The 21,487-nt window shown below is 46.9% G+C and overlaps 1 protein-coding gene and 1 pseudogene across 3 annotated transcripts in view; one reads left to right on the top strand and one right to left on the bottom strand.

The window, feature by feature from the left end:
• The first annotated feature begins 2,096 nt into the window (after window positions 1-2,096).
• Window positions 2,097-3,175, top strand: LOC110129742 (protein tyrosine phosphatase type IVA 1 pseudogene; annotated as a pseudogene).
• Window positions 3,176-9,106: 5,931 nt separating this feature from the next.
• The window catches only part of ME3 (malic enzyme 3), a 223,911-nt gene continuing 211,530 nt past the window's right edge, over window positions 9,107-21,487 (bottom strand). For 2 of the 3 annotated variants that reach the window (XM_020881253.2, XM_070457155.1), the window contains exons 9-15: window positions 21,222-21,319; window positions 20,851-20,964; window positions 16,632-16,737; window positions 15,888-16,030; window positions 15,233-15,406; window positions 10,962-11,060; window positions 9,107-9,344 (exon numbers count right to left, since the gene is read on the bottom strand). In XM_020881253.2, the coding sequence (XP_020736912.2) occupies window positions 9,183-9,344; window positions 10,962-11,060; window positions 15,233-15,406; window positions 15,888-16,030; window positions 16,632-16,737; window positions 20,851-20,964; window positions 21,222-21,319 (896 nt within the window). In that variant the 3' untranslated portion in view covers window positions 9,107-9,182. The remainder of the gene's footprint in view (window positions 9,345-10,961; window positions 11,061-15,232; window positions 15,407-15,887; window positions 16,031-16,631; window positions 16,738-20,850; window positions 20,965-21,221; window positions 21,320-21,487) is intronic. The other variant, XM_070457156.1, reaches the window with a different exon arrangement.

Here is a 21,487-nt window from a genome sequence, read left to right as displayed (position 1 = left end):
AGAGAATTCCTTGTACACTCCTTACTCAGTTTTCCCCACTGTTAACATCCCTCCATATAGTGGACTCAGTTATTAAAGAAGAAATGAAGGATGGAAGAAAGAGCAAAGAATGAAGAAAGAGGAGAGAAGAAATAGGCCCAGTATAGGCCAGTAAAGAAAGTCTAGACATTTTAGAAAATTCTAAAACTATTAGAAAGTTAAACTGAAAACAAGGAATATCTTCAAAGGTCTGAGAAAATGGCAATGTAGAATTGTGTACCCAGTGAAACTATCAGAAATGAAAGCAAAGTAAAATAATTATAGAAAAAAAGTTTATTTAAAAAAAACACAAAGATGTCCACCAACAATATATTTTTCAACAATGAGAAAATGCATATTTTTAAGATTATATAAAATATTTACCAAAGTTGGTCATACAATAGGAACTAAAGGAACTGCCCCCAAATGCTGTTAGATAAGGAAGAATATTCTTAGAAGAGTTGAGATGCAAGAAACAGTGAGCAAATAAACTGCTGACATATTGGGCAAATTAAAACAAACCCTGATTTTTATAAACAATGTAATATGTGGGGTTTAAAAAATGCTTGACGGCATTAATAATTAAAATAGGTTGAGCTGGGCTCAGTAATAACTGCTGGGCTTCCCAGGTGGTGCAAGGGTAAAGAATCCGCCTGCCAATGCAGGAGACACAAGAGAGGCTGGTTCCATCGCTTTCATCCCTGGAAGATTCGCTGGAGTAGAAAATGGCAGCCCAACCCAGTATTCTTGCCTGGGAGATATCACGGACAGAGGAGGCTGGGGGCTACAGTCGCGTGACAAAGATTCGGACAAGACTGACAGAGTATGTCTGTATGACTCAAGAGTAGTAAGTGCTAAGAACTTTAAACCACAATTACACATTTTCAAATCAGTGGAAATAAAATATGAACTTAGGGGAGGAAAAAATCTTAACTCCAAAAAAAACAAAAGATAAAGAAATACACAAATATGTCTATTAGCACAAAAATATGAGAAAAATAGATGCAGAGACAGCAATAACAACACTGTAAGGTAAAACAAAATAATGTATAAAAATAATGTAAATAGACTTAAGTTCTTTAAAGACAAAGTTTGTCAGATCGAATCGAAAAAAAACCTAGCAATATGTCACGGCTAAACCTTGATGCCGACGGAGGAAGATACAGCAGGGTCAATGGACGGGGTCCTGCCACTACCTTCCCTTTCCCATCTGTCTCGGTTCGCCTCCGACTGTCTCCAGCCTCTCTCAGGTTTTGACTCGGTCCATTCCCGTCCCCAAGTCCCTCCTCAGCCCCTTTCCTCCCCGGCTGGAGGCGGGGAAGCGGCCGTGGGGACGTTGCGGGGGCGGGCCCCACACTGTGGCGCTCTATTTCTCGGCCCGCCCTTCCGCGATTGGTGAGGAAGAGGGCACGTCACGCCGACTATAAAAGAAAGGGTTTGTGACGGAGGCGCGCCTCGGGGAGCGCCGATTGGCTCTCTCGACGCGAACGCTCGGTGGATCTCGGAGTTGCGCCGCCGTTCTCTCCGCGACGACAGCCAAAGCTCCCTCCTCTTCAGCCGACGCCACCGCCGCCTGTGCTGCGGGACCGGCTGTATGGTTAGGCCACAGTCTTTAATGAGTAAACTAAGTCCTTCCTGTGGTGGTGTTGGTCACGCATTTATGGAGTTTCTGAAGGTCCCCGGAGACTACTGCCAGGCACAGCACGACCTTCATGAGGAGAAGTGAACTGTAGAAATTCACCACTGCTCCACCAAGAAGCCCCCATAGGAGCGTCACCCTGGACACAGACGTGTGTTCTTGAAACCATCGGAGCCTTTTACAAGAATTCCGACCCGGATGGGGTAAACCTCGGTGCTCTTTCTTTCCATTGACTCAGTCTTATTGAACTGAAGGATGGCTTCGTGTTAGCAGGTTCATTTCATTTCCTTGTTACTCCCAATTTCGTATCTAAAGCATTGAGAATTTCGAGTGGGGCATATTGGAGTAGACTTCAGTTTCTTTACAGCATTTCTGCGTTCAGAAATTTAATTTTTTTTTCTGTAACCGTATCGAGTTGTTTTTTTTTTTTTTAAACTAAATTAACATGGCTCCACTGACCCGCCCAGCTCCTGTGGAAGTCACATACAGGAACATGAGATTTCTTATTACACATAATCCAACCAGTGCAACCTTAAGCAAATTCATAGAGGACCTTAAAAAGTACGGAGTTACGACAATAGTAAGAGTGTGTGAAGCAACTTATGACACTGCTCTGGTGGAGAAAGAAGGCATCCAGGTTTTGGATTGGCCCTTTGATGATGGTTCATCACCCTCTAACCAGATCGTGGATGACTGGTTAAGTCTTTTAAGCATTAAATTTCGGGAAGAACCTGGTTGTTGCATTGCTGTTCACTGTGTTGCAGGTCTTGGGAGAACTCCAGTGCTTGTCGCCCTGGCATTAATGGAAGGTGGAATGAAAAATGAAGAGGCGGTCCAGTTTATAAGACAAAAGCGCCGTGGAGCTTTTAACAGCAAGCAACTTTTATATTTGGAGAAATATCATTCTAAAATGCGGCTGCGCTTCAAAGACTCCAGTGGCCATAGAAACAACTGTTGCGTTCAGTAAAACTTGCCTGCCTCATGCTGTTGTCTTGGACATGGAACTTGAGACAGGACTTAATTTATCATATGTATTAACATAGGCTTAATGAATGACAAGTCTAATGAAGCTTCCCATAGGAATACTGAACAGCCACAAGCGTGGCAAAATTGCAGCCTCTTTAACTTACTACTATTCCCATGCCAGAAATAATGTATAAGAAACTGAGAGATTAAGTACCAAAATACTCAGCACAATACTGGTATATTTTTAGTATCATATAGACTTAAAACCCTAGGAATTAGGAACAGCACTGTAAACCATATGAGGTTTATTCCTCTAGTCATCTCAAATATTGCAAGTAAGACCTTTATGATTGTCTGCTCCTATGTTTACCATCCCACATGTGTACCTGTGTGCATCAGGTTTGTGTAACAATTGATTCTGTTGAATTCTTACTAGGACTTAGTGATTATTGTCTTTCTATAAATCTCATTTTGTGCTGTTATGAAAGGCTCCAGTTTGAAAAAAAATCACATCTCTGAAAGTTCATGTAAAATATACATCATACAGAAACACATGTGTGTGTGTGTGTAATATTTTTAGAGAAAAAAAGCTTTACAGTCAATCTGTTTACGCTTGGGATGCAGTTTTGAAGGGGAGGGCCTGAAGACAGAATGGGAAGAGGCTATGGAAAATTTCTACTGGAAATTCCATGTTGCCTTGATTTTGTGCAGGATGTATAGAATAGTTCCTTTTATTTAGTAAACTTTATACAGGGAAAGATACTTTGTAGCTAAAACATTTCTTAATTATAAAATTTTTGAAGGTCTTGTAGTTCTTCAACACACCTATTGGAAGTTATTAACTATTATTTTTAAGTGTAGTATTTTTACTGAACTGAACTGTCAGACATCTAACATTTTATATGATTTTGAACTGTGTAACTTAATAGATACTTGATACTTTGTTTTATTATGGAATTGATAAAATGGTGATATGTATTAAGGTTAGTTCAACCATAGATTCACACTGTGTGGCAATGTAGTTCAGTTCGAGAAATAATTTGTTAGTATTCACCTTTCATCAGCTAGTACAAGACCTTAAACATCTAAATAATGAACTATAGGAGAGCAAGACAAACTAAGCAAGATGGTATAGCTGTGTCATTTTTAGTAAAAGTAGAAGCAAAGGCATGACTAGAGATAAAAGCATTACTTAAAGTTTCAAAAGTTCACTTCACCAAAAAGTTATAACAATTCTAAATTCTATGTATCAGATAACAGTTCAAAAATCTATAAAGCAAACATGGAAAGAACCACAAGGAAAATAGACAAGTTTATCAGAGTGATAGGAAATTTTATTATTTTTCTTTCAGAAACAGATCGAGTAGACAAAAATCAGTAAAGACATAGATTTGAACAAAACAATAAGTTTGATCCCATGAACATAAGTGAGCATCCATGTTTTTCTAAGAGTACATGAAATATTTTATTAAATTTGCATATAAGATCATATATAATTTCAGCAAAATTCTAAAACATTTGAATAACACAAGTTTTCTGAGTACAATTAAGTTAGAGAAAAAAGTAACATTTGGAATTTTGAAAATCTGTGTCTAGAAACTTTCACTTCTAGACAGGATGTAGTAGGTCATGACAGCCCAACACCCTCTCTGCAACATCCATAAAAATATAGATAAGTTTCAAGAATCATGTTTAAAGATTCTTGAGAGCTGTGAGAGCAACATGGACTAGGTAAACAGAAATTCCAAACAGGAAGGAGTTCTCCTGAGGTGAGTGGCCGTTTTGTTTGCTGGGGGCATTTACTAGGACATGTTTGCTGGGATGTGGACTAAGGATCAGGCTTGATTCCTGCAGCAGGGTCTCTACTGAAGGAAAAAGAAACCCAGCGAGGCTTCTGGTGGCCACATTGGGGCTGGTGCAACAGACTGGAAAATTGAGAGGTTTGGCCAGTTTCACGTTGCAGGTCAAGTTTCTCAGGAAACAGGTAGAGGTTTGCACTTGGAGGCTTACTGGAGCATCATCTCAACAATACTGTGACGGAGCAAGAGAACCAGGATGCTGCAGAAGCCGAATGGTGATACATACAGATGCAACAGTAGCATTAGCCAATCTCCCATGGAGCTGTGAAGCTGAGATGGCCATTTAGGGATGTCCGCACTTGTGGCAAGGGGCTTGGACCTTTGGATTCGTCATTAGATGCAGGCTGTCCTTGGGGAAGAGGGCGTAAGCTTGAATGAAGCATCATCTTTCAGTCAAGTGCAGTTCCCAGGCAGCACTGTGATAATACTGTTGGCAGCTGGCCATTAATGAGTGTTTCAGACCATTCGAGGGATCTGGTTGGTACCGCCACAGCACCCACAGGTTACAGCCACTATACTGAAAGACACTTGCTGAGTTCTGGGACCAAAGATGAGAGGCTGGGAGTTAGTATGAAGGTTTTAAAAGATAGAGGGAAATTTCCCTCAACTTCATAGTGCTTGGGAGACAAAGCCCTGCTAGAAGAGGTTCTAATTTTCTCCAACACTTAGACTGTTTCTCTCTCTTTTCTTTCTTTTTTACTATAGCCATTCTGGTGAGTGGGAAGTGGTATCCTATTGTAGTTTTAAGTTTTAATACAATTAATGTTAAACATCTTTTCATACACTTGTTAGCCATTTGTAATATATCAACTCAAATATTTTACCCATTTTTTTCAGTTGGGTCTTGTCATCTTACTGAGTTGTAGAAGTTCCTTATATATTCTGACTCTAATGCCTTTATCAGATATATAACTTGCAAATACTGTCTCCCAATCTGTTACCTGTCATTTTTTTCCCCTTAATGTTTTGTTTCAAAGTACAGAAGTTAAAAAATTTAATGAGGTACAATTTATCAATTTTCTCTTTTATGGATCATGCTTTTAAATTGTATCTAAGAATCTCTTCAATCAGTCACAAAGACTTTTTGGCTACATTTCCTTCTAGAAATTGTACAGATTTTAGCTCTTATATTTAGATCTGTGGTCCATTTTGAGTTAATTTTTGTATATGGTATGAAATAAATGTGTGTATATATATATTTGCATGTGGATATCTAGTTGTCCCCAGCATCATCTCTTCAAAATACCATCCTTTCCTCCACTGAATTACCTTGGTAATTGAAAAATCAATTTACCATAAATGAAGGACTTATTTCTGAATTCTCAACTGTTTCATTGATCTATATGAGCACACAGTCTTGATTACTGTAGCTTTATGGAAAGTTCTGAAATTGAATCATGTACATCATCCTTTTTCAAAAGTTTTGACTATTCTAAGTCCCTTGCATTTGCCTATAAATTTTAGGATCAATCTGTCAATTTATACAAAAAACAGCTTGTAGGAATTTTGATAGGTCTAGTGTTGAATTTATAGATAATTTGGAGAGAACTGCAGGCTTGATAATATTGAATCTTAAACATGTACATGGACCATTTCCCTTAAATCTTTAGTTTCTACCATCACTGTTTTATAGTTTTCATTGTGCAAGATTTGTACCTCTTAAATTAAGTATTTTTTTCTTTTTGATGGTATTGTGACTGCAGTGTTTTCTTAATTTTATTGCTAGTGTTTGCTGCTAGTCTGTGGAAATACAGTTGCTTTTTGTACATTGACCTTGCTTTCTATGAGCTTCCTAAACTCATTTGTTAGGAGAGAGAGAGGGAATGAGGAAGGGAGGGCGAGAGCAAAGCAAGTGCTGCTCTCTTCTTTGGCATTTTCTGCTTACAAGAATATGTTATCTGTAAACAAAGGCAGTTTTACTCCTTTTTCCCCCCCACTCTGAATGCCTTTACTTTCTTTTTCTTTTTTAATTGAATTGGCTAGACCCTCCATGTTGACCACAAGTGGTGGAAACAAACTTCCAGATCTTAGGGAGAAAGTATTCATTCTTTGACTTTTAAGTATGGTTAGGTTGAGGATGTTCTCTTCTATTCATTTGTTGAAAGTTTTATCATAAACAGGTGTTGGGTATTTTCAAATGCTTTTTCCACATCCATTGACATCATCTGATGGTTTGTGTCCTTCATTCTAGTAGTATCATGTACTATCTTGATCAGTTTTTAAATGTTAAAACAACCTTGCATTCCTGAGATAAATTCCACTTGTTTGTTGTGTTTAATATTGATACATTTGGCCTGCAAATATTTTGCACCTATACTCATGAGGGATATTGGTCTGCAATTTCTGTGTGTTGCTTTTTATCTGGTTTTGATATCAGGGTAGTACCAGTATTACGGAATGATTTTGGAAGTATTCCATCCTCCATTTTCTGAAAGAGTTTGTGAAGGATTGGTATTATTTATAATTTAAATATTTGATAAAATTCACCCATGAAGAATTCTTGGCCTGGGCTTTTCTTGGTGGGAAGATTTTGAATTACTAATTCAATTCTTTGATTTGTTATAGGTCAATTGATTTCTACTCTAATCTTTGCTTGCTTTGAATTCTGTTTGCTTTTCCTGTTGTAGTTTCTTAAGGAGAAAGTTTGTTATTGTTTTAGGACTTTTATTTTTTTTGCCCCCTGATATTGGCCTTTAAAGCTCTAAAATTTCCCTCTGGCACTATTTTTAGCTATAACTCATTAATTTTTATTTAATTCAACATACATAATTTGTCTTGTGATTTCTTCTTACCATGACTTACTTAGAAATATACTGTCTAATTTCCAAAGAGTTGGACACTTCCCATTTTCTTTTTTACTGTTGTTGATTTCTAATTTAGTTACTAACTCTGCCCAAGAAGACTTCCTGGAGTCGAATGTATTTGCACTCCAATGATGAATGCTGTCTCCAGGCAGAAAGCTGGTTGAACTGAAATGTAGCTGATAAAGGGCAGAGAAGCAGAGGGAAGGACTTTCCAGGTAGAGACCAAGTGTGTTTAAGGGCACAGGCCTGAAAGCGCATGTATTCAGGGCCTGCAAGATGATCCCTGTGCTTGGAACACAGGAAATGTAATTATCTTCTTTTTGTCTCTGTCAGCATAGCTAAAGTTGGTCATTTTAGTTGATCTTGTCAGCCTGTTTTGGTTTCACTGATTTTCTCTATTTTTCTTTTCTGTCGCATTGAGTATAAAGAAGGTGCAGCTGGGATACAGAGCAAGTGTGGGACAGGACGTAGAAAAGATCATGTGAAAGGGTCCCTGGTGTTCAGATTCCAGCTTCACTCTTCAGCCCCTCTTCTGACCATGAGAGGTTCTCAGTATGAGGCCACAGATTACAGAACAGCGACGTTTCCTCAGGATGTCCTCGGCTGAGCACCAGCACCCAGGAAGCAGGTGTTGGAAGAATAAGACCCAGGCAGGGGGTGACGTGATGTCTCTGCTGATCGCTCTTCCAGGATCCCAGGTGCCCCCCTGGCCCGTCGCTGAGGGGTGGTCATGTAGGACCTGCTCATGGTGGGCAGCGGAGACCCTCAGGCTGAGCCGGCAGCAGCAGGGCGGACAGTGGTAGGTCTCTGGGCATGGATTGTTCTTTCCGGAGCTGCACAATGAAAGCGGGGTCTGGACACTGCCATGCCAGTAGATGTTAGCAGTTTAGCAGGGTCTTCCATTGTGGGGGCCGCAGGCTTGTGCCCCCCACCCTCCCCATGGTGTGGGTTCTGCTGGACACAAGGGAGGTGACGGCTACGACTGAACCTGGTATAAGAGACACGCAGACTGACAGCCTTCTGTAGGCAAGCCGTTCCAGTTTGCTGAACTACTTCAGAGTGTGAAGGGCGGAAGAGAAAGTTCCTGAGTCAGGAACATGAAATCAAGTCTTCCCTCACACTCCCCACGGGGCCCTTCCCCTCACAGCCTCTCTTCCTCCTTGGTTTGCTGACCGTCCCCACCCGCGTTTCTCTGGTTTTCCTTTAGGAAATCACCACAAAGGCATGCCTGACTCTCAGCAACCCACAGGGCAGTGACCTTTTCTGACTTGTGAGTTGCTCCGAGGCAGACACTCAGCCCTCACGCCCTCTGAGTCTTGAAGGCTGTGTATTCGTCCAGCAGAGACTGAACTCCCTGGCGGGTGGGTCACGCTTTCTGGCCAGTGGTTGCCCTTGCATTCTTTATTTCACCACCCTGCCCCATCCTTTGGCCTGGGCACCCACTGCAGACACCACACTACCATGAAGCCTTCTCTTATGCCCTCATAGGAAGGATCTTCTCCCTTCCTGAGCACACGACCTTTATCCGCAGTTCTTTCAGGGACTTAACCACTTTCTCCCTGGTGGCAAAATGCCTTGTGCCCATATTTCATTTCCTCTTCTAGACCCCAGACCTAGTCAAGGCAGAGTCTAGATTTCTGCAAGGTCTAGCCAAAAGTTGGCAATTCGTAGATGACGAAATTCTTGGGAAGGAAGCCTGAGGAGGGTTACAGAAAAGTGAACCCAAGGCCTCCTTCAGGGACAAAGCTCTTATTCATCTTATGCCTGGGCCTCTCCCCTCACACCAGAAAGTTCAAAGGAAAAACACAATGACAAGGATGGCCGTTTTTGAACCCATTTATATTGTCAATGTTACCCTGGGCTTCATCCAGCCCCAGCCCAGCCTTTGAGGTTGCATCAGATGTTCTGAACGTTCATGGCCTCCTCGGGCCAAGTGTAGCTGTCCAGCGTAAAGGAGTCGTAGTCTGGAGTATAGACCAGGGACCTTACAAAAGCCTCCTTGTCCTCGGGCTCTGGGTAGTAGGAGGCCAGGTTGTGTTTGTACGCGAAGTCGAGGACCTAGGAAAAAATATGTGTGACTGAGGAACTGGCTGTAAGGAGGAGCCTGCCTGAAGACCCTCGCTTGGGAGCTTGCGGAAGGGGATACACCCCGTGGCAGGCATGCTCCTCTCGTGGGTTGTGACCCTGAAGCCACTGGAGAGGAAGGAGCCAGAGCTTTCTGCCTCGTGAGGGAGCTCTGACACAGTGGAATAAACACGGTCTGGGGCAAGAGGCTTCAGGCTAAAGTCTGCTTCTGCTTCCGACTGCCTGTGGGTCCTTGGCAGTGACGCCATCCTGGCTGAGCCCCAGTTTCCGCATCTGTGAGGTGGGGGTAATGATGGCTTCCTCTGGCATGGTGTGAGGATAAAGTTAGGTAGCAGGCAAAAGTGTTGAGTACCTGATACTTTGTCTCTCCTAAATGCGGCTTGAATTGGAAGAACAGCCTGGACAATGTTCTTTGGGTATTAGCTTTGGCTTCACAAGAGCATGAAGCTAAATATCTCCGAAAGGAAGGAACTGGACAGGGTGGAGCTGGACTATCAGCTGGACAGTTGGGCTTGAGGACAGCAAGCCCAAAAGTCTGATTCTGGAACCCACATGGGACAACACTTGGGGACTGCATGCGGTCTGTCGTGCAATGCATGTTCTGAAATTATTCTTAAAACTTATAGAAAATGTAAAATACATATTAATAGAAATAATGTTATTATAAACCATCATGTATTTATCATCCAGATGCAACAATTATCAACGTTAGGTCAGTCTTTAGGGCACTATGTTCTGGTTCTCTGAATACCCATCATCTCTGCATCATCTGTTGGGTGACATTTATGCTTAGACTGTTCCATGAACTTGATCACCCCATGGCCCAGCCATCCTGAGAGAAAGAGGAAGCATGAGTGTCTACTCTGGCCAGAAAGGTGCCAAGTGTGGAGCTTTCTCAGTGTTCTCTCTTAATGTTCTCCAAAACTCTGGGAGTTGTTCAGTTGCTCAGTCATGTCCAACTCTTGGCGCCCTACAGACTGAGCCCACCAGGCTCCTCTGTCCATGAGAGTCTCCAGGCAAGAATACTGGAGTGGGTTGCCATCTCCTTCTCCAGAGAACCTTCCCAACCCAGGAATCTAACCCATGTCTCCTGCTTGGCAGGCAGGTTCTTTACCACTGAGCCACCAGGGAAGACCGGAAACTCTGGGGGAGAGGAATTCTTTGGAAAAGAAGGAAACTGAGGCTCAGTGATTGTCCTGAGGTGCCTCTGCTGCTGACTGGCAGGGCTGGGACTCCACAGCCCAAGCTCTTTCCATGATGCTATGCAAGTTGACCTTTCTGTATAAATGGGCACTTATGATTCATTTAAAAAAAATCCCACCCACGTTCTGGTCCACAAAACTGTGGACTTTGATGACCTTTCTGCCTGGGGTCTGAGGGGAAGTGCAGGAGCTTCCCAGAACTGCCCTGAGTGGGTGTGGGGATGGGACTCGAGCTACAGGCCAGAGTTTGTCAGCAGCCTTTGGGGAGCATGCAGTGTAGGCCAGGGAGCCAGGATGTGGCCAGCGCTGCCCTCCCCTCAGTCCCCCTAAAGTCAGAGAGAGTTGACGAACCCCGCCACCCATGTTAAAGGGGTGAGGAGTCCCTTACTTTGATGGCGATTCTCAGAGACACATCTCGGATGGTGCTGAGGGGCGGGTACAGTCTCCCCTGCGACAGATGGTGCTCAGAGACCTCCTGGGCAATTTGCTGGGGAGAGACAACAGAGAGGAATAAGCTGATTTTCTGCCTTTCCAGGACAAGCCTGACCCAATACACTGGAGACTCACCTCGCCCCTCATAGGTGGCCGGTCCCTGCTGTTTCCTCTGTTGTCTCACTACCTCGTGGCCCCGGGGAGCTTAAAGCTTAGGCTTAAAACAAGGACACATCCTTTAAGTCCTTTGAGACTAGCTGAGGCTTAAAACAACATGAGGTGCTCTGAATTCTGAAGGAAAATCACTAGGGCCAAGATGAATAAACTAGTGACCTGCAGAGCAGCAGGTAAAGAACCCGCCTGTCAGTGCAAGAGATGCAGAGACGTGGATTTGACCCCTGAGTCGGGAAGATCCCTTGGAGAAGGAAATTCCAACCCACTCCGGTATTCTTGCCTGGAGAATCCCATGGACAGAGAAGCTTGGCGGACTACAGCCCCTGGGGTCGCAAAGAGTTGGACACGACTGGGCCAACCACACATGTGTGCACAGAGCAGACTCCAGGACCCACCCCACCCTGGCGGGCCTAACTTGTTGCCTCGGGAGGCCTGAGTCCCTCGCTTCCTGAGCTCCAGCCCCTTCCATGTTAAGGAGCATCCTGGGCGTCCATCACGACTGTCCTGCATCTCTGTATTCAGGGCTCCTTGATTCGCCGTCCCAGCCCTGGCCCAGGTGGGGACTGGCTGCTTCTCCCGCAGGTGACCCCACAATGGGCAGTACCTGCTCCCTGCATAAATGCTCCGAGCCTTCACCTTGGGACGCCGCCTCCCGCAGCTCCCCTCCCAGCTACAGGCTGCTCTCTGAGGGGCAGCCGTCCCCCGCAAGCCTCTTCCTCCTGCCGGGGGCCTGGTGCTCAGCCAGCCTTGCAGAACAGCCTCTTTGATGTGGCCCTGAATCCACCCCCACCCCGCCTTCTTGTGTCAAGCTTAAATCTGGGAAAGAGCCACGGGAGAAGTCTTGTGCCCCGGAACAGACCGGGGAAGGAGGTGGTCTTGCCTCAGAGTCTGGCAGACTGGAGGGACACGGGCCGCGTTCTCACGCTTGGCGCTCTGCTTTCCTCTCACTCGGCCCAGCCTTCACAGAGCCCTGCGACTGGCCAGGCTCTGCGCTGGGTGTGGAAGAGCGCCGCGGAGAAGCCGGTCTTTTCCTCCCGGAGGCTGGCGTCCGTGGAAAATGAACGACTAGAGTGACCTCAAGGAGACAGGACTTACAGGCACAGATGAGGGCGGGGCCCAGTCCTCCAGGGCCCCCCTAGTGGTCCAGTGGCTGAGACCCCACGCTTCCAGTGCGGGGGTTTTTTGTTGTTTAGTCGCTAAGTCATGTCTGACTTATTTGGGACTCCACGGACTACAGTCTGCCAGGCTCCTTGTTCATGGACTTCTCCAGGCAAGAATACTGCAGTGGGTTGCATTTCCTCCTCCAGGGGATCTTCCCAACCCAGGGATTGGACCTGAGTCTCCTGCGTTGGCAGGTAGATTCTTTACCACTGAGCCACCTGGGAAGCTCTCCAATGTGGGAGACGCAAGGGGATGCAAGTTCAAGCCCTAGTCGGGGAACTAAGATCCCATATGCCTCATGAGGAGGCAAAAAAAGGAAAAAAAAAGGGAGGCGAGGCTGGTGACATGAGAGAGGAAGCTGGAGCAGCTGAGGTAGAGGCGGGCAGGAGAGAGGGTAAGACCCTGTTCAGACAGAGAAGAGCCCAGTGCAGGCTCACTCTTTATAAAAATAAAAAAAGGCGTTCAGAAGAGAAGACAGAAGCTAAGACCTGAAGGGCCAAGTATCAGTGAATTTCTTGAAGAGAGGAGAAGGAACAGAACATGAAAATTATTGGAGGGGGGAGAGAGCATGACTGTGAAAAGGATGGACAGGCCGAAGGCAGGGGGAGGGAAGGAGGGCCTGGGATGAACCATGTGAAGGGATTGGGACTTTCCTGGGAGCACCAACAAGCCATATGAAAGTCTGAAGTTTAGGAGACAAGAGGGCCTGTTCCTGGCTTCGAAGGATCCTCTTTGTGGAGCTATCAAGGATGGATTGATCAGAGGGAAGCAGGATTCCCAGGGATAGATCTGCAGCTAGAAAGCTCCTGCAGAGAAGAGTTAGATCTCGGTAGCTGTGGTTGCTTCTTAGACGCTGGGCATCGCCGATGCTCTGCTGCGGCTTCAAGGCAAACTGCCTGGTCCTGGCGCATTGCTCACAAGCCAGGTGACCCGGGGCAAGCAACTTGAACTCTCAGTGCCTCTGTTTCCCTGTTTTTAACACAGGGGATGATTGCTATATTTTACCAGGCTGTCAAGATGACATGAGATAGTGCATGTAAATCTCCTAAAACACATGTTACTTTTTATATAGAAAAATGAGGTGCAACTGAAGTTATCTTAATTTAAAAGTGCCCTTTTCAGAAATGTAACCTGCCAGGACTTTGAAGACCAGACTGTCAGCTCCAGGGAGGCAGGGGCCTTGTGCTGTTCATAGCAAGTGACTGAGAAGTAGATTGAGGAGGGGTTCCCGCTTGCTTCATGGACACTATTCCGGAAACGATGGGGCTGAACTGTCCCACAGCATGAGGTGGGGGTTGGGCAGATGTCTCTGGGGGTTGCAGAGGAAGGCTCTGGCAACCGTGTTTCTGCACAACAGGGAACCTGCTTGCAGGCCAACTCCAAGCAGGAAGTGACTCTTCCTATCCAGTGGGGATTTCAGACAGTTCTGCCTATGGCCACCAAACACCACCACCACCAATCAAAGCAACCAGAAGAAATACAAACACAAAATACTTAGACAAGAGGGACAGAGAACCACAGCACAAAACCAAAGCTAGTGTGCACAAGGCCTGTGCAAGGCTGATGGGCCTCCAGGAGACATGGGAAGAAGGAATTTGATGCATGAAGCAGTTAGTTTCTTGTGGGGCTCATAGGAGCAGGGCTGGGTAGGGCTGTGTGGAAGCCGTTCTCTGTCATGCTGGCCTGGGGCTCTCCCCAGTGCCCCGGTGAGGGGGGAACACAGACATAGGCCAGAGATCACAGTTGAGCCTTTGGAGCTCACTGGGGATGAATGTGTTTGATATTTGTTTATAGTTTTGAGATTCCTTTGGAGTGTAAGGAGATCAAACCAGTCGATCCTAAAGGAAATCAACCCTGAATATTCACTGTAAGGGCTGATGCTGAAGCTAAAGCTCTAATACTTTGGCCACCTGATGTGAAGAGCTGACTCATTGGAAAAGACTCTGATGCTAGGAAAGGTTGAAGGCAAAAGGAGAAAGGGGAGGACAGAGGATGAGGTGGTTAGATAGCATCATCAACTCAATGGACATGAGTTTAAGCAAACTCTGGGAGATAGTGGAAGACAGAGGAGCCTGGTGTGCTGCAGGCCATGGGGTCACCAAGAGTCAGACACAACTCAGCGACTGAATGATAACAACATAGTTCGGATTAGCTTAACTTTCTAACAGAAACATTTCTATTGCTGTTGTTCCTCAGAGTGAAGATAAATGTGAAGGGCTTGGTATTTAGTAAGCGACTAAGTGTCAGCCACTGTAACTGTTACTAAAAACCATTATTATGAATGTGGGCTGTCATCCTCAGTGAATTCTTTCATTGTTTTCACCGTGCCCAGTAAAGAGCCCTTCTGGGAGCTTTTCTAGTAAGATATGTGGGGCAGGTGTACACCCACGTCTCTGCTCAAGACATGGGTACTCAAAGCAGGCCAACCCAGCATGCAACCTTCCTTACAGAAAGCTGCCCCAGTGGGGCTTATTTTGCTACAAGTTACCAGTAACGTGGCCAGCACCCACGGTTGGAAGAATCGATTGCTTGTCATGGTTCATGAGCCCACCGTTTGAGGTGGTTTCGGTGGCATTTCTGTTCTTGCCAGGCACACGGGTACTGCTGGGAGGCAGGGAGCTCCGCCAGGTATGTCCCCTCAGTGCCAGGGCCTGCTGCCAACGCCCCCTCCCACTGACTCTTCCTTACCCCACTTCGCCCCACTTAGGGACCCTGTGTGTGTTTTTAGAGGTGTTCAAGCCTCAAGGTGATCTTGAGAGAAGCGTGACATTGGCGCCCTTTGCGGAACCACTGAAGGGCTTAGGGGGCAGGGAGCAGCAGAAACAAGACAAGGAGTCTTCAGGGACCAGCTCAGGCCCTCCCAGTGTGCGCGGGAGCAGGGAGCGGGGATACCTCTGCCGTCAGGAGGAAGATCTCATCCGGGATGTGCCGGATCCCGCCGGCAATGACTCCCAGGGCCACGCCGGGGAACACGTAGGCATTGTTGCCCTGCCCGGGAAAGAAGGTCCTGCCATCCTCCAGAGTCACGCTTGGAAAAGGACTTCCGCTGGCAAAGATCCCTCGGCCCTGGGGGCGGGAAGAAAACCAGAGACAGAGCTTGAAGATGGGTTGAGGGAGTTTCGGTGGCCTAGTCTTGTCTTCTGAACATTGACCCCCTTCTCCACCTTCTCCCGAGGGCTCGGCGCTCTGCTGAGGACACTGTGGGTGCTGAAAGCAGGCCTGCTCATCTGACGGGAAAGCTGAGTTCCCACCGGGCTCCCTGGCGGCCACAAAACCACTGGAAGGGGAAGGTGTGCCTTTCTAACTTGTCACCTCCCCAGAGAGCCAAGCCGGGTGTGCAGAGTCTACCAGCACCTCGAGTTCTGGTCAAAGCTCTATGTGAGGGGACCCTGAGCACCAAGGCATAATGGGAAGAGCCAGGGCTTTGGAGCCAGACCTGGGTTTGAGGGCCACCTCCATTTTTTTTTTCCCACCCCACTCATAGGGTGACTCAAAGCCATTGTTACTGTGTCCTCTCAGCCTCGGGCAGGAAGCACTCCCCACTGACCTCGGTGACCCGGTAGCACTTCTCAGCCGTGCACTCGGCCTTGCTGGTGGGGTTGCTCAGGGCAAAGATGATAGGGTGCTCATGGAAGGAGGCCATGTCCCTCAGGATCTGCTCCGTGAAGGCTCCTGCGATGGCGGCAACACCTACGGGGAGAAGGGGGGTGGTGGGGATGCCTACGCTTTATAAACACCCCATTCCTCTCCTGGTGGTGCTGGCGGGCAACTAGATACAGAGCAGAAGGCTCAGGAGTCTTGGGGGATGTCATCGGCCATGGGGAGAACAGAGGATGAGAGAAAAGGGTCTTCCTGCTTGAGCAGGCTGAGACCCCCTGTTTAGTCCTAAGGGACCACTGGTCCATCCCAGGCCCCTTCCCAGTGAGGTTACACCTGTGAAGGCATTCCTGGCCACTGCCCTTTAGAGTGGGCTGCTCCCCACAGGAGAGGGGTGATGCCAGACTCCCCCTCCTTGGGAGAGGAGTGCTCATTTCATCTTGGTCAGAGAGCCCAGCCTGCGCTTTTCCACTCTATGCAGCAATTCTGCATTGTGAATCCCAGCGTGGTGCCTCGTTTTATGGTTTACATGCAGCAATAACTCAGTAAAAGTCTGTAGCACTGAATTGGACGTGAGGGGAAAGAGCTGCATCTCCACGGGTTGCTAAAGCCCCCTTGTTGAGCCTCAGTCTCTGCCTGCAAGTCAAGAGAATTAGCTGGGCTGAGCAGCCAGCGGGCCACCCCCTCCTCCTACCTATGATGGCCGTGGGCTTCACCAGCCTCACCACCTCCTCCAGGGACTTCACTTCGGGGTGGTCCTGGGCAAACGTCTCCTTCTCATGGTTCAGCTGGCTCCTCCCCTGTAGGGAAAGGAAGAACATGATGCAGCTGGGGCGGTGAGAACCACCGGCTGGGGTGGGATGTGTCCGGAGACTCTCAGAACCTTTCCCACAGAGCCCTGGGCTTTGGGCTGAGCTGTCAGAAGCGTTGAGGCCTGTCCTCTAGATTGGAACCGAAGATGGAACCTAAGGATTTGAAACATGTGTGTTTTGTGTGTCTGTGTGTGTTTCTTTAATCCAATCCACACATGGAGAATCCAATATAGCCTTTCTTTGAGCTGCTCGGGTCGTGGCCTCCTAGGCCAGGACAGAAAGGCTCGGAGGATACGCCTGAGTCTAATTAAGACTCTGGATCCCAAGACATACAGCACACAGGCCCAGTGAGGGATGGGGGCCCACGTCACCCAGTGTCAGGGTGTATTTGACAAGAGCTGTTAACCTCCCCACGGGGTCGCAAGGAGTTGGACACACGATGGAGCGACTGAATGGAAACTAAAACTAACCTCCCCAGGGCACCCCTGGTGGCTCAGGTGGTGAAGAATCTGCCTGCAGTGCAGGAGACCCAGGTTCAATCCCTGGGTCAGGAAGATCCCCTGGAGGAGGGCATGGCAACCCACTCCAGTGTTCTTGCCTGGAGAATCCCGTGGACAGAGGAGCCTGGCGGGCTACAGACCATGGGGTTGCAAAGAGTGGGACATGACTGAGTGACAAACGCTTTCTCTTTCATTCAGTTCAGTTCAGTTCAGTTCAGTCTCAGTCATGTCTGACTCTTTGCGACTCCATGAACCGCAGCATGCCAGGCCTCCCTGTCCATCACCAACTCCCGGAGTTTACTCAAATCCATGTCCATTGAGTTGGTGATGCCATCCAACCATCTCATCCTCTGTCTTCCCCTTCTCCTCCTGCCCTTAATCCCTCCCAGCATCAGGGCTTTTTCTAATGAGTCAACTCTTCACATGAGGTGGCCAAAGTATTGGAGTTTCAGTTTCAGCATAAGTCCTTCCAATGAACACCCAGGACTGATCTTTAGGATGGACTGGTTGGATCTCCTTGCAGTCCAAGGGACTCTCAAGAGTCTTCTCCAACACCACAGTTCAAAAGCATCAATTCTTCAGTGCTTAGCTTTCTTCACAGTCCAACTCTCACATCCATACATGACCACTGGAAAAACAATAGCCTTGACCAGATGGACCTTTGTTGGCAAAGTAATGTCTCTGCTTTTTAATATACTATCTAGGTTGGTCATAACTTTCCTTCCAAGGAGTAAGTGTCTTTTAATTTTATGGCTGCAATCACAATCTGCAGTGATTTTGGAGCCCAAAAAAATAAAGTCTGACACTGTTTCCACTGTTTCCCCATCTATTTCCCATGAAGTGATGGGACCAGATGCCATGATCTTAGTTTTCTGAATGTTAAGCTTTAAGCCAACTTTTTCACTCTCCTCTTTCACTTTCATCAAAAGGCTTTTTAGTTCCTCTTCACTCTCTGCCATAAGGGTGGTGTCGTCTGCATATCTGAGGTTATTGATATTTCTCCCGGTAATCTTGATCCAGCTTGTGCCTCTTCCAGCCCAGCATTTCTCATGATGTACTCTGCATATAAGTTAAATAAGCAGGGTGACAATATACAGCCTTGACGTACTCCTTTCCCTATTTGGAACCAGTCTGTTGGTCCATGTCCAGTTCTAACTGTTGCTTCCTGACCTGCATACAGGTTTCTCAAGAGGCAGGTCAGGTGGTCTGGTATTCCCATCTCTTTCAGAATTTTCCACAGTTTATTGTGATCCACACAGTCGAAAGCTTTGGCGTAGTCAATAAAGCAGAAATAGATGTTTTTCTGGAACTCTCTTGCTTTTTCGATGATCCAGCGGATATTGGCAATTTGATTTCTGGTTCCTCTGCCTTTTCTAAAACCAGCTTGAATATCTGGAAGTTCTCGGTTCACGTATTGCTGAAGCCTGGCTTGGAGAATTTTGAGCATTACCTTACTAACGTGTGAGAGGAGTACAACTGTGTGGTAGTTTGAGCATTCTTTGGGATTGCCTTTCTTAGGGATGGGAATGAAAACTGACCTTTTCCAGTCCTGTGGCCACTGCTGAGTTTTCCAAATTTGCTGGCATGTTGAGTGCAGCACTTTCACAGCATCATCTTTCAGGATTTGAAATAGCTCAACTGGAATTCCATCACATCCACTAGCATTGTTTGTAGTGATTCTTCCTAAGGCCCACTTGACTTCACATTCCAGGATGTCTGGCTCTAGGTGAGTGATCACACCATTGTGATTATCTGGGTCGTGAAGATCTTTTTTGTACAGTTCTTCTGTGTATTCTCGCCACCTCTTCTTGATATCTTCTGCTTCTGTTAGGTCCATACCATTTCTGTCCTTTATCAAACCCATCTTTGCGTGAAATATTCCCTTGGTATCTCTGATTTTCTTGAAGAGATCTCTAGTCTTTCCCATTCTGTTTTTTTCTTCTATTTCTTTGCATTGATTACTGAGGAAGGCTTTCTTATCTCTCCTGGCTATTCTTTGGAACTCTGCATTCAAATGGGAATATCTTCCCTTTTCTCCTTTGCTTTTCACTTCTCTTCTTCTCACAGTTATTTGTAAGGCCTTCTAAGACAACCATTTTGCCTTTTTGCATTTCTTTTCCATGGGGATGGTCTTGATCCCTGTGTCCTGTACAATGTCACGAACCTCCGTCCATAGTTCATCAGGCTCTCTGTCTATCAGATCTAGCCCCTTAAATCTATTCCTCACTTCCACTGTATAGTCATAAGGGATTTGATTTAGGTCATACCTGAATGGTCTAGGGGTTTCCCTACTTTCTTCAGTTTAAGTCTAAATTTGGCAATAAGGAGTTCATGATCTGAGCCACAGTCAGCTCCCAGTCTTGTTTTTGCTGACTGTATAGAGCTTCTCCATCTTTGGCTGCAAAGAATATAATCAATCTGATTTTGGTTCCTCCCTATAGATAAGAATAAGCTGGGATCCAGAGCTGGCTTGCAATGGCCGGCTGCTCCCAGTGGGCTTGAGATTCCTTCCACTTCTTCCTTCACAAATTTTACTGGAGTCTAGTTTATTTGCAGTGCTGTGTTAGTTTCAGGTATACGGCACAGTTACACATATGCATACATTTGTTCTTTTGTTCTTTTTCAGGTTCCTTTCCCATGTAGGTTATTACAGAATATTGAGTGGCGTTCCCTGCGCTATACAGCAGGTCCTTGTTGGTTATCTGTTTTACACCTAGCAGTGTCTGCATGTTAATCCCAAGCTCCTAACTCCCCGCCTCCCCCCTCCACATTTCCCCTTTGGTGACCATAAGCTTATTTTCCAAATCTGTGAATCTGTTTCTGTTTTATAAATAAGTTCACTTTTTTTTTGGTATCATATTAAAAAATTAGGTTCCACACAGGAGTGATATCATGTGATATTTGTCTTCCTCTGTCTGACTTACTTTACATTGTGTTAGATTCCTTCCATTGCTTCACACAGGAGGCAGTGGGTGACAGGCGGGTCAAGGATGACTCCCCTGGGTCAGTTGGTCTCATGAGAACCAGAGTGAGAATGGCAGCTCTGACAGACCATGGAGCAGGGGCGAGCTCAACGGAGCAAAATGATGATGAATGGTGGGCAAGAGGAGAGCGTGGCAGCCTGCACCCATGCCTGGGGCCGGAGGCGGGGTCCAGGCCCCGGTCCCCTCCAGTGGGAGTCTGCCCTGAGAGGTCTGTTGCTGCTTGTGGGGGACTCCACGATTCTTGGAGTCCCACATGGGCATGTGGGAAAGGAGATGGGCATTCGTTCCAGGCAGAGGAACAAGATATGCAAAGATGGGGAAGAGAGGGAGCATGTGACTTGGGGCAACTGTGGCTCAATATGGCTGGAGGTGAGTGCAAGACAGGAAGGGGGGGATGAGGCTGGGAGCAGGACGCAGACACATTAGCACTCACATTCAAAGCTTTGGACAAGGGTTAAGGCTGCTGGGGGATGAGTCATTTGCTGCAGAGATCAGGACACTGCTGTCCTTCTGCTTTCTATTCTGTGTGAGCAGTGTGCCCCCTGGAAGATCTCCTCCAGTCCCCGTCCAATAGTTGTAGGTGTCAGGAAACCTGCGGGTCTCCAGACTGACAGTACCTTGACAATGAGCCCCTTGGAGTCCACCATCCAGATCTTCCTTGTGGCGTCTGCTTTGGGCACACCTTCTTTCTCTAGGGCCATGACAAGGAGGTGGGCAATGCCCATGGCTGCCTGCGAGGTGGTGTTCAGACAAAAGACCAGAGCTACTCAGGATTTATCGGACACTTCGCCAAGATCCTCCCTTCTTCCCCGACTCCTCCCAGAAGGCCCGTTAAGTCCCTGCCTCGAGACACCCAAATGGTGGGGCCCAGGCGGCTGCAATGAGCACCATGCTTCTGGGCTGTTTGCTCTCCTCTGGAGCCCAGAAGGCTTCCCCTCTTCTTATTCTCCTACTGGAGCGACTGGAGAGAGCCCCCGCTGGGACTCACCTCACCAGCACCTTGGAAAACAAACACGTGATTGGAGAGCTTGTTCTTGGTGATCCGCAGAGCAGCCAGGATCCCTGCCACGGCCACAGAGGCTGTGCCTGCAAGAGAGTGGACTGAGATGACCGTCTGGGCCCTGGGCCCCCCCGCCAAGACCCTTGGCAGAGTTCTCCATACCTAGAACCTGTGATGGAACAAGCAGCTTTCCCTCGCCCTCACAGAGTCAGGCCTGTAGGCATGCAGGTTGTCCAGCAACTCTCTGTCGCGTA

Source organism: Odocoileus virginianus, chromosome 28, assembly GCF_023699985.2.
Source record: "Odocoileus virginianus isolate 20LAN1187 ecotype Illinois chromosome 28, Ovbor_1.2, whole genome shotgun sequence".
In the NCBI taxonomy this organism is placed as follows: domain Eukaryota; kingdom Metazoa; phylum Chordata; class Mammalia; order Artiodactyla; family Cervidae; genus Odocoileus; species Odocoileus virginianus.
The sequence above is the reverse complement of the archived record's forward strand: the minus strand, read 5'-3'. Positions and strand labels throughout refer to the sequence as shown.